The 14,518-nt window shown below is 48.2% G+C and overlaps 1 protein-coding gene across 1 annotated transcript; it reads right to left on the minus strand.

The window, feature by feature from the left end:
- Window positions 1-806: 806 nt before the first annotated feature.
- Window positions 807-4,267, minus strand: LOC125510200 (cytochrome b561, DM13 and DOMON domain-containing protein At5g54830-like). The gene has a single exon (XM_048675300.1). It carries the CDS (start codon window positions 4,143-4,145, stop codon window positions 1,125-1,127), a length of 3,021 nt encoding a protein of 1,006 aa, XP_048531257.1. The 5' UTR covers window positions 4,146-4,267; the 3' UTR covers window positions 807-1,124.
- Between the last annotated feature and the right edge of the window lie 10,251 nt (window positions 4,268-14,518).

Raw genomic sequence — 14,518 nt, forward strand, 5'->3', positions numbered from 1 at the left:
TGAGAGAGAAAAGAAGACTCAGATTCTAAGGACAAAGGGACAGATGTAATGCTGCGTATTTTTGTCCCTCTGCCTGGCTACACACCTACTGCTGCTTTCCCTACAAGGTGGTAAACCACCTACCAAAGATCCAGAACTGAATTGGAAATTAGGAATACCTAACTACTAGTAAAACAATAGGCCTAACATGCAGTCTGAAGTCCATGTTACTGAACGCAATATCGTAAGGGCACAGCAGCAAAAGGAGAGATTTCGGTACCTGATTTGGTTTGCTTGGAGCAGGGATGTCCATCTCATCGTCGTAATGGACAATCCCCTCAAGGGTCAACAAACTGAACTCCAAGCATGTTAGCTGCCATTGCAAGGCAAGTAGACAAGTATCTTGTGACAGATCTGCACGTCAGGACCACGAATAACAGAGAGTTCGCTTAACCTTAAGCTAAATGAATTTATGGTAATCTGGTGTGATTGGTTATCAAATAATCACATCTGTTGAGTAGGCTTATCAGGGGGCGATCAGCCTAAGACTGGACCAGCTTCTGTTGGTGCCAAATTGCCAAATCCTATGAGTTCGACATGTATAAAACTGAATCTAGAAATTGAAAAGGGTCAAAAGTAGGACATATAAGAATACAAAGGTAAATAATGTGTGCCGCAAAAAAAACACAAAGGTAAGTAATATGACAATAGTACTCGGTTACTTTATTATGTATATTAACAGCTTCACTTTACTGTATGTCATGGACCGACGTTAAGATTTACTGGGTATGAAACCAAATGCATCATGTGATTATTTTTTGGACATGTAAGAAAGAGCAGTCTTCTCTTTGAAGTATATACCAAAATTGTACAAATATACATACCAGTCACTAAGTTAGAAGATTAGAAAAAAGGAACAAGACCTATGCTCAAAAAGATGAAAAACAGATCACCTATTCTGAAAAACAGAGCACCTATTCTAAGCCATGTGGCAGCATGATAATACCTCTCCTGCAACCAAAGAGGAGGTCCTTCTACCTTGTATCAATAGAGAACCTCAAGTAAAATCCTTCTACCTCTATAAAGAATCTGAACTAAAATCCTATATGTTGATATTTACTACAAATATATAGAAAAAGGTATATTCATCCTTTGAGTGGCTCAAGCTGCACTTCCATCGATCCAGGCGAACCTGAGTCCATTTTACTGTCGAACCTATCGGACTGCAGAAGATCAACTGAATCGTCTTCCTCAGTGTTGCCGAGCACAAATTTGTGCATAAGGCCATCGACGCCATCTCTTCTTCGCTTAACCTTCATGTACTCGAGGTAAGCCACCACCAATACAGCACTCACAACCCATACAACCAATCCACATGTAAGTCCCTTGATCGTCTTGCTGCCGTACCTGTGCCCAAGATGCTGCAACCCAGTGAAGAGTGCCGTGACAGCGGCTACCAGAGCGGTCCTCCCGGTGTAGGTATGCAGATATTCCCAGGTGATCCTGTTTCTTGATAAAATTTCTCCATTCTCCGCTTGGTGTGGTCGGAGATAAGCATTTACCGGCTGCATACAAGTGAATGTAAATGCTATCGCGCCGATTTTAGCATGTGTGGATTTGAAAGAGAAACCCCGGAGCTCGGCCACAGCAAAGAGAACCCCCATGAACATGACAGCCAGGCCTGAGTACTGAAGATATGTGTGAGCCTGGAACCAGAGATCCCCTTTCACATGCTTCAGGTACCGTGCTGCGACGATTCCTCCTGGAAGCAGCAGCCCCCATGCCACAAACATCATGAACCCATGAACGGCGAGCACCGGCCGCAGATCCTCCACCGCCTCCGCCAAGCCGCTGAGAAGAAGGATTCGGACCGGACGGTTGCTAGTGACAGAGTGCATGTTCTTCACACTCAGTCGGCCAGATGACCACTGGGAGCCCATGGCCCAGATGACCTTCAGAGGTGTCGAGGGATCGATGATGTTCTTGCACTCCACCCTTCCACTGCACGAAGGCGTCAATGGACGGGTGAACTCGAATATGATCACGCCGTTCTCCGACCGGCACCTCTTGTAGGTGAGGTTCTCGTGCGTCTCGTGCACGCTCATGCCGTCCTTTCCGTCGATCCAGTACGAGTTGACATGTCCCTTGCCGTTGCTGTCGACCCACCCGACGTAGGCGTAGCTGTTCACCATTGCGCCGCCGAAGCCGATGGCAATGTACCCGCTCTTCTTCTCGCCGCGGGCCGCGATGTTGATGGAGTCGCCGGACAGAGTCCAGAAGAATGTCACCTGCTGATCGTCCAGCAGCACGCTGTTGTTGTACATGTCGCTGAGGCCGCCGTCGACCACCTGAATTTTCCAACCCATCTTGGGGTCGTAGAGGGATTGGTAGTATACTAGGTCCGGCGTGTTGCGGTCAGGCAGCCAGACAAGCTCTGTAGGCGTTGCCGGCACGCCCTCTGCAGTCGGGCTGCCGGCGTAGATTATCTCGGACATGTTCCGGGCCGTGGCGTTACCGCCGACGGCGTCGGACGTGATGTACAGCGGCACGTCGTGCCCGGCCTCGACGGAGAAGGTGACCGGCACGCCGCGCTCCACCTTGAGCAGAGGCGCCTCCTTCTTATTGATGTAGAGCACCTTTTCTGGGTTGGGCGGGTTGGGGTAGTGCAGCGCCGGCCCCGTGGTGACCACCAGCGGGGTCTGCCGCTCCGCCGTGATCCTGCCCTGGTCCTCCTTGTCCTCGGCGTCCAGCGGCCCGGGGCACCCGTTGGTCGCCGCGGACACGTTGAGCGTGAGGAACCCGTACGCGGTGCCCGCCGGCGCGCCGTGGTTGAGCGGCAGGTAGTACGGCCTCAGCAAGTCCGGCTGCCGGAGCAGCCCGATGGCCCAGATCACGGTCATCTCCCTCGTGGCATTGACCGCCACGTCGTACCTCTTGTCGGGCGACGCCAGCGGGCGCGAGAAGCGCACGAAGGAGACGCCGTCGCGGCGGTGGCCGTAGACGAGCCTGGTGTTGTTGACGGACGCGTCGCCGGCGGTGCTGCCGTTGCGGCGGTCGTAGAACGTGTCCGGGCAGACGCCCTCGGCGCCGCCGTCGCCGCGGAGCAGGCACTCGCTGTACTTGGTGACGAAGTAGTCGTCGGCGAACGGGAGGCCCTCCTCGGTGAAGCCCGCGACGGCGACGTCGGCGCCGATCATGGAGACGTTCCTGGCGGGGTCCGCCCAGCCGAACGCCATGTAGTACTCGGACCCGACGGCGGCCTCGAGCCCGACGTCGATGGCGTTGGCCGCCTCGCGGAGCGTCCAGCGCACGCGCAGCCGCGGCGAGAGCTGCGCGCAGGAGGCGAACATGGTGGGCTCCTCGGTGGGGGGCGCGGCGGCGGCGGCGGCGGCGGCTTTGGAGGAGGAGTTGGAGGCGGCGAGGCGGACGAAGCCGAAGAGGGAAGAGGTGAGCGGGTCGAAGGCGGCGAGGACGGGAACGAGCGGCCAGGAGAGGCCCGGGAGGAGGCGGAAGACGAGAGACTCGGAGGCGAAGGTGCGGTTGAGCGGGTCGGGCGCGGCGGGGGAGCCGCGGGAGAGCGCGGCGAGGTCGGCGCCGTCGGCCCGCCACCAGCGCGCGTCGGCGGAGCCGGCCAGGAGGTCCAGCGACGAGACGCGGAAGGAGCAACCGTCCAGCACGGCCACGCGGCCCCGCAGCTGGTGCTGCGACATCCGCAGGTCCGCCACCAGCGCGCGTCGGCGGAGCCGGCCAGGAGGTCCAGCGACGAGACGCGGAAGGAGCAACCGTCCAGCACGGCCACGCGGCCCCGCAGCTGGTGCTGCGACATCCGCAGGTCCGCCACCAGCGCGCGTCGGCGGAGCCGGCCAGGAGGTCCAGCGACGAGACGCGGAAGGAGCAACCGTCCAGCACGGCCACGCGGCCCCGCAGCTGGTGCTGCGACATCCGCAGGTCCGCCACCAGCGCGCGTCGGCGGAGCCGGCCAGGAGGTCCAGCGACGAGACGCGGAAGGAGCAACCGTCCAGCACGGCCACGCGGCCCCGCAGCTGGTGCTGCGACATCCGCAGGTCCGCCTCGTGGCCCGCCAGGCTCGTGTTCCGCCCGCACTCCGCCGCGGAGGAGCGGGAGGGGGCGAGGAGGAGGAGGCAGAGGAGGACGAGCGGCGCCATGGCCGCGCTCGGGGCCCCTCAGGGGGAGGCCGGTGGCATGGGCGCGATCGCGCGGCGCGGTGGGGGCTGCGGCGGGTTCGTCGGGGCGGGAGGAACAGGGCGATCGTGCGGCCTCGGGACGGACGGACGGACGCGGGGTCTGTTTTGTCCGGCGCGCGGCTTTTCTGATGGTTCGCGGCGGGGCCCGTAGCGTGAGTTGGTGCGAACGAACGTGCGTGGGTGCCGATGTTCTTTTGGTTGGGAAAAACTTGTTTTTCGTCATTTTAGTTTTTGCCCACTCTGTTTATGCCACTCTAAAATTTAACATTTCACTTTCGTCACTTTTAACTTTTGACAATATATCAATTTTGACATTCAATGACAAAAGCAAAATTTCCAGAATGACAATTGTGATACATTGAAAAATCTAAGAGTGGCAAAAGTACTAAATGAAAAATTATCGTTTTTGCCACTGAATGACATTTGTGATGTATTGTCAAAAACTAAGAGTAACAAAAGTAAGATGTTAAATTCTAGAGTAGCATAAATAAAGTGGGTAAAAACTAGAATGACAAAAACAAAGTTTTTCCATTTGTTTGGGTGCCAACGAATCTACGTGCACGTCATTGTTCCTTTATATGGGAAGCAACGATGAATCTTCTCAAAGATTTTGTTTGCGCATACTACTCTCTTTTTGAATGATTTGATTTGAAGATTATGGCTAACTATTTTCTCTAAGTGATTTGATTTAAAGATTGCTCACCATGCCTGCCGGCTGCCGCGCCGTTCGATTATGGCTAACTTTGGTGTTGACTAACGAGTCATATTTGCATATCAAATATACTGTTAGAAACTTCATTAGAACTATTTTTTGTAACTTATGTCTCATCCGTACGATATAGTGATACACGTGGATCTTATGAACTAGAAAATGGGAAGTACAAAATTATAGATAACCCTTAGAACTTTGTGCAAAAGGCACTATAATCTATTAAACAAATCATAACTAGGTGAGGATTGGGGCGATGTGCTGCTGTGGGCATGGTCTCTCGGGGGCGCAATGTACGCCGACGCATATTACTCTTGGATGATGTCTTCTCGTGGCAGAGACCGACCAAAGGACCTAATTACAAAGTAAAGCTATCCCTACCAACAGACAGACCTTGAAAACTCTAACCTCACGGACCAGAATGACCAGCAACAATCTATGCCATCAACCATTGACATCGCGTTGACGTCATCCGCAAGATGAGGAGGCTGGAGGGACCTTATTCGTCGACCACCAGCAATGTGCTACTAAAGAACCCTTACCTAAGCTATCTACGGGCCAACATCGAGGTACCAGGGTTCTCCTCCCCACACCACCGAAGAGGTGACAAGAGGAGGGGGGATCCGCACGGTTTAATCCGCAGGAAACTCTCTCCCTTATCGCCTTGAGGATCCGATGAGGGAAGAGAGATGAGATTTCCATGATCAAAACTAGACCTTAACAAGTTATTTATCGTAACTGGTTTGAATTTGTAATCACAGTTTTTTTATTCCAACTACTATTTTATAAACATGAATATGATTTAGCATTGTTTTTATTACACTCTTTTGTGAGTTGCATAGAAAAAAATATCCTTTTTCTTCATAGAAGCGCTTCAAGTTTTTTGGAAAAAAAAAGTTCGCCACTTGTTTTTGACATCAAATGGTTTGGCACATAGGGTGTGTTTGGTTTTGGCCCTAGCCAACCGATCAAACCTTTGCAGGCCTATATTTTGGTTAAGGTTTTACTCGCCCAAATTTTATTCAATATTGACCAAAAGGATGGATTGGAGTTGGATAGAGTCAATGAGAATTGTCGAAATATTGGCAACCATGCATCCAATAGAATAGCAAAAAAGGGGTAAAAATTGTCACCACCCAAACATACATGCGGATCCTATCATGAGAATCCAGGCATACACATCTTCTTTTTTGCGAAAAGGATCATCAAACATAATAAAGATTCATCGGAAGTATAAAGCACCTCAAACATAATAAAAATTATGTTGAGGTCCATGAACCACCAAACGATCATTGCTGGCGCCAGAACGAGCCGTCGAAGTGCCGCTGTCACCACTCCAATATCGAAGCCAGCCTGACCTTGTCAATGACAGCCGGGAAGTCTGCATGCACGTACACCTAAGGACTAGCGCCCCAGAGCCACAGTCGTCGTCATTGAATCCTTAAATTATCTGAAAAATCTGACACCAAATATCTCCGTTGCGTACGCATGGCGGAAAAATCCTAACCTCGCCGCCCCAAGGAGATAGTAGGAGCCTACGCCAGAGCTACGTATAATCCTTCTCAATGAACGGACTTGATGAGGATCGGAGCCCGGAAGATTGACTCGAAGAAGGAGCATCGTCATCTGTACAAATGAGGCCCCTACGAGGACTGAAACCTTATTTATCTACTAGTCGGAGCGGGAGGCGAAGGGAAGGCGAATCCACATGCTTGCCGGCGGAGATCGAGGAGAGAAAGGCTTTCCCAAGTCCCCTTGGAAGAGAGGAAAGGAAAGATTCTGACAAAAGCCTACGTGAAGGGCAAACACATACTTCGTGGGGATGCATGTCAATTACCACTTTCTGTGTTTCCTCTCGTGTTCTGAATATCTGCTTCTGTATTATGTTTTCTCGAAAGAAAAAACGATCTTATTAATTCACAAACTATTCCCAGTCACATGGAGATGACCAGACTAGATTACCTTGGATTCCTCCTTCAACCATTCCTTTTGAGCTGAAATATGCAAGTTTGGCAGGCTATATGGTTGAGTGTGTCAAGTTAACTTTTTGTGAAGTTCGGTGGTAGACTGCTGGTATATAAAATAGAGCCATGCTTGATGTTGGCACGACTCCACTGGTCCCTTTGCAACAGCAGTTTGTTACCTGATGGCGACCCACGATCATCGTGGAACTAACTAACATGCATGCATTGCAGTGCAAGGTAGGTAGATCCCTTGTTTCTTCCGAACAACACAAAGCGTGTGTGAAAGCCATTGCTTCTTGCAGCTAAAGTGCCATGCATGCAATGCATCTTACAGGAAAACGTTAAGATGTCCCCATAGTAGGTAATGTCACATGTTAGTTGGTAAGCATCCAGGCATGCATGTGAAGGTAGTTTCTGGACATCACAGAATTTGTCCAAATCTGCTAGAGGACATACATACCTTTGCCAGGAGAAGAAGATTTTGCATAAACATGGGCAACTAATCATGATGGAATTTGAAGAAGAATGGAGTTAGTTAAAGAATCACAGGTAAGCATTGACAAGGGAAAAAGGTGAAGAAAAGAAAGGGAATTTGAAGAAGAATGGAGTTAGTTAAAGAATCACAAGTAATCATCGTCCGTCTCTCAGCGTCCTCCTCCATCCGATTCGGATTGGAGTGCCCGTGACGTATCCGCGGGGATAAAAAAAACCGTCCGAGCAAGCAGCCATGCGGTGGACGCGGTGCTCCGATGCCCACCCACCGTCGCGCTGTCCGGCGATAAGCTCCTATCCATGGGCAACATCATGGTGGTAGCGTCCCCTCGATGGATTCCTGGAAACGGCCTGACGTAGTTCGCGGTAGACATAGACATAGGGACATCGCAATGAAGATCCCCCACTTCAACTCGCGGCTCCGGTTCCGCATCAGTGGTGGGCTGCGCTCCAGTACGAGGAGTGGTGGCACTTCAATGGGGAGATAGGTACGTGCCTTCGTCAGTTCCTTAGTGTACTTTCACTTTTCACTTGCAGAATTTAATTCGTGATTCCGTGGTAAGTCATTACCAACCAAATTAGGGGGAGTTCTGCTGCTCTAGGCAGCAGTTCAGGAAGCAACAAGCCCCGTCTCTCTGGTGCTCCAGTAATGGATATTGCTGAACTAGCTAAAAGCTTTAGTTGTAACACTTGCTCTGAACTTTACTCCACAAGCATGTTTTCAGAAAATTGACTTGGATTTTTCCCAGCAGTTTCTATACTTATATATACACATATTTTGGGAAATGAATTGCTCTTAGATATTGTTGTGCTCTTTTGAAAAAGCGGGTCTGTGTATAAAACATACAGTGTGGGTTTCATATATATTCTAGGACCTATGATGCCCAGCAAGCATGAACTCATTTAGCTTCCAGCTTTGTTAACGCATTGCTATGCTTTGTACAAAGGTTTGGCGCGGTGCCAGTTTTTTGATAAATTACGCTTCGGCAAGGTTCATATTTAAGTCTTGGTTGGCCAATTGTTGTGCGCCTAACTAAAATCTTTCCTTCAGGATTTTTTTGGAGGTTTAGAAGACTTATATTTCATCATTAATTACATCATTCTCCGTAGAAATGACGGACTGAACTTGGCCAGGGACCCTCCCGTCTAATATAAAATTACCATGAGATCTAGCATAGCTAGCCAGCCCGTGATCTGCTTGGTTGCACTCTCGACGCACCAGGAATGTGCAGCACAACGAATACAATTCCCCTGCTCCCTAATGTCCATGTACACAGTGGACAGTCTTGATCTGCAGGTCCCAGTGAATTGCAGCGCCTCAAATACTGCTGAGCAGTTGGTTTCAAGATTGCCGTGCCAGTTTACCATTCATGTGGACGAGTGAGAGCACAAGAAACAACCTCAACTTCTACTTCCTTGGCAGTGTTCGAGCACTGTCGGAGTTCAGTTCCCAGCGAAAACAACATTTGTTCTTTGGGCTGGAATGCCTATTCGTGTTGCAAGGTACTTCCCATTTTCTATGGGCACATAATTAATCCCTTACAATTTCAATCAATCATGTATTGTTGCGACTCTAATTGGGGCCTCTCATATATACGATGCCTTTGCAAGAACAACTCTGAGTGTTCTATATTGTGAAATCTGAATGTTCAAATTGAGATCCAGAAACTGGAATGGTTCCCCAGTTCTGTCTGGTGCTTGATGCAGCTATCTTCTTAGATACTGAGATAGTTTTTCTTATCTTTTGTGATGCTACAAGCATAATTGCGAGGTGGCGATGTTGATTCTAAGATTCCAATAGTATTTAGAAACTAGCGAATTTATTTTTGGACGCGTCTAGGGAGCGGCTGGCTGCTCCCTAGCGTTCCCGAGTGGCCGCCAGAAAAGGAAAGATTTGGTCCCCACCGATCCTAGAGAAGGAAAGCGCTCCACCAGTAGCAACACAAGCGCTCTAACCCAACAAACCAAGCGCCGTACATGGTCCCCAGGCCATCACATGCCCTCTCGAAGCTCTCACGCCCTCCTGGCCACCAACTTCTTCTCCCCATGCCCCTACCCACCCCCACCTTCTTCCCACTAAACTAGGGGTTCTCAGGTCTGGATCTCCATCGCCAGAGCTGCCATGGCAGATGAATCAAGGTGTAATAACAATTGCTACAAAAAAGAAAGAAAGAGGGAGGACACACATATCAGAAAGTACCAGGCAAAACCAACAAGGGTGAAAAAAAAGTGATCATTTCTGCCTCCTGTTTAGATCCTCCCTCCTTAACTTTCCCTTTCCCCTCTCACCAAAGTTCTCCTTGCAAAAATAGCTTCTTCATAGTTGAAGAGATCAAAAAAAGGGAGATCTGGTACCTGTGCAATTTCAAATGATTTTCGTGCAACTACATAATGGGACTAGCCAACTTTTGCAGCAATGTGTGCAACAAAACGCAGAAAATGTGGAAACATATCGGAGAGAGGACATAGAGAGTCTTATTTCACACATAATGCAGAAGAACCAATGCCTATGTAGCAAAAAAAAGAAAATAAAAGAAAAGTATATTGTAGGTACTATGCAAACATAACTACCAACTAGACAAGAATCTGGTTTGCATGTGCTTTTTTCCTTTGATCTTTCGACATAGTAGTATACGTGACTTTGCAGCTTAGAATTGTGTGCAAAAATCTACAGCAACTCATCCACCCCCACAACCTGTAAAACCTGCATATGATACAAAAAAGAAGCCTGAGAAAAACGGAACCAGCTTTGGCTTGTGTTTGTGCAACTTAACCGGTACAAGTGTGCAAATTGACAACACTCTCAGACCCATCTACTTGTGGGGTTTGAATTTCAGTACTTGGCGTCTTCAACTCATATAAAAGTAGAAGATGCCAACTCATATAATTTCAGATTCATTTTGGTTTTAGCTAAACTTCTGTATGCAGAATTCCAAAACACTTTATGCTGGCTGTTGTGCAACTTCATCATCTATTTTGTGCAACTATAAGTACTCCTGGATGCAATTCATGTTGCAGGTTTCTGCAACTATGTAATGAATTTTTAACTGATGAACATGAATTTAGCGTGTCTGAACACAAAATGAAAAAATAGTGAATTTTAAAAGACTGTAATCTACCAAATAAGTAGTGCAACTAAATTCAAGTGCATCTGCAAACCTAGAAAATCAGATGCATGTGAACATATGAGATGCCAACTACCGAATGGTTTTTGTGCAACTAAAGAAGTTGAAGATGCCAACTCATCTGTCATTGCTGTGCAACTATTTAAAAGGTTCGGGATGCCAACTCCTGATTGGTTCTTGTGCAACTAAAATAGTTGTGGATGCCAACATTGTGGGACTATTTAAAAAGTTGAGACTGCCAACTCCCAAATGGTTCTGGTGCATCTATGAAAGTCGAGGATGCCAACTCGTGTGATATTGTTGTGCAACTATTTGAAAAGTTGAGGATACCAACTCCTAATTGATTCTTGTGCAACTACATGCAGAACTATTATTTATCAATGGTCAAGGAGTTTTGAAAATGAGTAAGCAATAATAAACCATGAAAAAAACATTGTAGGAGGGTGAAAACAAGTCTAGTGCCATTGCTATTACCTTGATGACTGTTGCAGATGATGTACCACCTCCCTGTGGATCTGTCGCTTGCACAGGCAGTCCTTGTCTCCGCCGCTTTACAACGAGAAATTGATTATCAACCTACGGGTTACTGGAGAGTGTAGGACCATCAAAAAAATCAAAGAAAAACGTATATTCAAGAGAGTTGACTTGTGCATTATGTATGGATATGCCAGATCCACATTATGTACAACGCCAAACTGAGAACTAAAAAATATGTGCAGCTACAACTGCTATAGATGCCAAGAAAAAATGTGACTATGAAAAAACAAGAGTAACTTAAGCAAAAAAATTAAACTGCCAACTATGTATGGATGTATTGTGCAACTTCCTCGTGCTCATATCCAACTAGGGATACTACAATGGCCAACTAGTACTACAAAAATAGCCAAATTGGATAAACTAGCACTGAAATTGGACGTCATGCGTCTCTCTTACAGATGCCCTGTTATTTCAAGCACTAGTTATGCACCCTACTACTGACACAAAATCATGTACAGAAAAAACAGAAAAGAAATTGAAATATCAACAATGGCTTGTGTGAATTACCCAAAAACAATGTGTGGTATACAACTTCTACATAATTTAACCACAATCACTAGAGGAATTACATTTAGTTACAACCATGGAAAACGAGAAACAAAATCACGTAGTATACAAAAAAATGCAACAAATTGTCAACACTAGTAGGCGTACCATATAATATAATTGGAAAAATGTCACTGATTATTTGGTTAATAGTGAGAGAAAACCAACTGAGCATCTGTGTGGTATGCAACTTATACTCATTCTCGACACAAGTACAAAAACAATGTGTGCAACTTGACAGCAATGCTAGCCAACTGAGCATACATGTATGTGAAAAAAACACCTAGACTGCCTAAACATGCTTTGTACAATGCAACCGACTACCTAGCTAGACATTCATGTGCAACTACAAAACCTAACAAACCAACTAGGTACTGCTCTGTGTGCACCTTCACCTGATATGTCTAAATAATAGCTAAAATTGGACACCTAAAAGTCTAGGAACCAATAGTAGTTTAAGAACTGAATCTAGCAGAGCTATGCATGCTTAAGTGTGCAACTATGTCCCGTTTCTTCTAAAACTTACATACATCTCTATGCAACTATATATAGTTAAAGAGTGCAAACTACTCCCCCCGTTCCATAATAGTATGTCAAATTATTGCATGTCATTCAATACAAAAAGAGGTAACAAACATAATTGAGGTATTGAACATTCAAGGCAAGCGCGACATGTCAACTAGCCAACTTAGTATCGCCATGTTGCAACTTTCCAATGGTCGTATCCAACTAAGGACGACCATATGTGCAACTACAACTACTGCAGATGCTCATAGAAAATGTGATTAGCAAAAATGTGACTACGACTATTTCTAGATGTGTCTACAAAATGTGACTACAATTACTTCAGGATGAGCAACATGTCAGGGAGGCGCACCAGATGCAGCGGTACCGACCCCCCATTGCTGGATTTGGCACCACCGAGCAGCCTCCTCTCGACGTTGCAGGCTGGGGCGGTGCCCAGGCGAGTGGAGGAGGCCATCAAAGAGCAACCAGGCGGGAGGGAGTGGGCTCAGACGGAGCTAGAGGCGAAGGAGCTCGGCCTGCCTCGGGTAGGGGAAGGAGCTTGGCCTGCCTCGGGCAGAGGAAGGAGAGGATGGCCGCATCTCGTCGAGGATGATGGCCACATCCCGTCGATGCAGAGGCCGCACCCCGTTGACGGTGGCGGGAAACGACGGCGATGGGTTGGGTCCGATTGAGGAGGGACCAGCAGGATGGCTGGGGAGGGTGTTGTGGTGGTGCAACGAGGACCTCAGGGCAGAGCCATGCGTGGTGTCCCTCCCCTCCGCCAATCCGTCGATGGAGCATGGGGGCTCCTGGCGGCCAACTAGTGGGGGGGCTCCTGGTGGTCGGCGTTGAGGGGCGAGGCTGGTGAGCCCCTTCCGATCCAGATCCATGGGGGAGGGTGAGAGAAGAACAGAGAGAAAGAGGCAGTCGGTGGGGATGGGATGACGTGTGGGTGGGTTGTCGACCAGGTGGCACCTGAAGTGGGGATGCACGCGCGCGATAGAAATCGTGTGGTTTCCAGCCGGCCGCTCGTTGTCTCTAGATAGTGCGCGTGCACTTTTTAGTTTTTAGGTTTACTTTTATGCGCGAATTTTATTCTCTAGTTTCTGGCAGTATTCACAGTGAGTAGTTTTCTCTGATTTGTGTGGTTTACGGGCACTAAGCATCCTTGGGTGCTCTTTACGTGCTTGTCTCTAGGGGCGTCCTATAATAGCACCAGGTCATAACAGCCAAGCAGTGTCATTTTTTTTGCAAAACGGCGAGCAGTGTGGTTGTTCCTACATTCGTGCCCCGAAGCTCACATCCCGTGACAACGTCTCAACTATCAGACATGGTCTTGCTGTTCTTGCGCTCGCTCGATCGATACTGGTCAGCCTAGCTGGAGCCTCGAGGCACCATCCCGTGCATGTGATAACCATGGTAGTTGTGTGCTATTCCATTTGGGCCAACAACCTGCATGATGAAAAATAAGAATGCAATGGAAGATTACATTGAATGCAAAGCTTGGTATCCAAGGTATACATGATGGCTTAGTGCTGCAGCTTGGAGGGCGTAGAAGTCAAAGGCCGAGACAGAGAAGCGTGCGGAGGAGATGCATGCTTATGGCGGACTGGGACGAGGAGACGGGGTTGAATGAAAAGAAGTAGATGCATATGATGATCGAGTATGGGGCTGACAGACAGAATTGCGGAGCACGTGGGCAAGAAGTATGTGTTAGTTTGTTATGAAGCAGCACACATGGAGTTGAAGGGGAAGGAGATGCTTGAGGGAAGGCGGCACACGGGTGGTCTTGCTGGACCGATAGAGTGGTGGCGTTGAGTCAGGTGGAGAGTTGGTGTGGTGCTTGTGGGTAGGAGTATGCGGGTCTGACATGATGGTGGACATGTGAACCCCTCGAGCCATTTTTATTGAATTTGAGGTGTGTTTTCTCTTTCATTGCAACGCACGGGCATATGTGCTAGTTTAAATATCAGTTGAGTTGTAACAAGTGCATTCTGACAGATCGAGACACCTGACCTCGTCGAATGCATAGATTAATCCGGTAAACACGTACGTGGAGGGACCAAAATTGGATGCTTCAGAGAAGCTAGATTATTTGACAACAAACCCTTTGCTTCAAACATAAGATTTGAATTCATAATGCCTGGCAATGTTGTTCAAACAGTCTGAAACAAAACACAAACAAATAGTATAAGAGTAGCCGATCAGTGCTGTGAAAAAAAGGCAAACCAAACCATGAGATCCTGCAAAAAAACCATTGGAGGGACAAGCAAATCAGGATGATTAGGTCATGTCGATCATGTTTGTCTCACTAACCGTTCCCTCTTTTAGCTCCTCCTTCCCTCGATCACTCGATCAGTATGGTCAGCTCCCCGACCGATGCCGATGAGCCGGAGGCCGACGGAAAGAGGAGGGATCACGTGTCGGGGGTGGCGTCTCCACGACGCGGGCCTC

Source organism: Triticum urartu, chromosome 5 (assembly GCF_003073215.2).
Source record: "Triticum urartu cultivar G1812 chromosome 5, Tu2.1, whole genome shotgun sequence".
In the NCBI taxonomy this organism is placed as follows: Eukaryota; Viridiplantae; Streptophyta; class Magnoliopsida; order Poales; family Poaceae; genus Triticum; species Triticum urartu.

Coding starts and splice junctions, on each gene's coding strand:
- LOC125510200 (XM_048675300.1), bottom strand. CDS start 4,145: ATGGCGCCGCTCGTCCTCCTCTGCCTCCTCCTCCTCGCCCCCTCCCGC.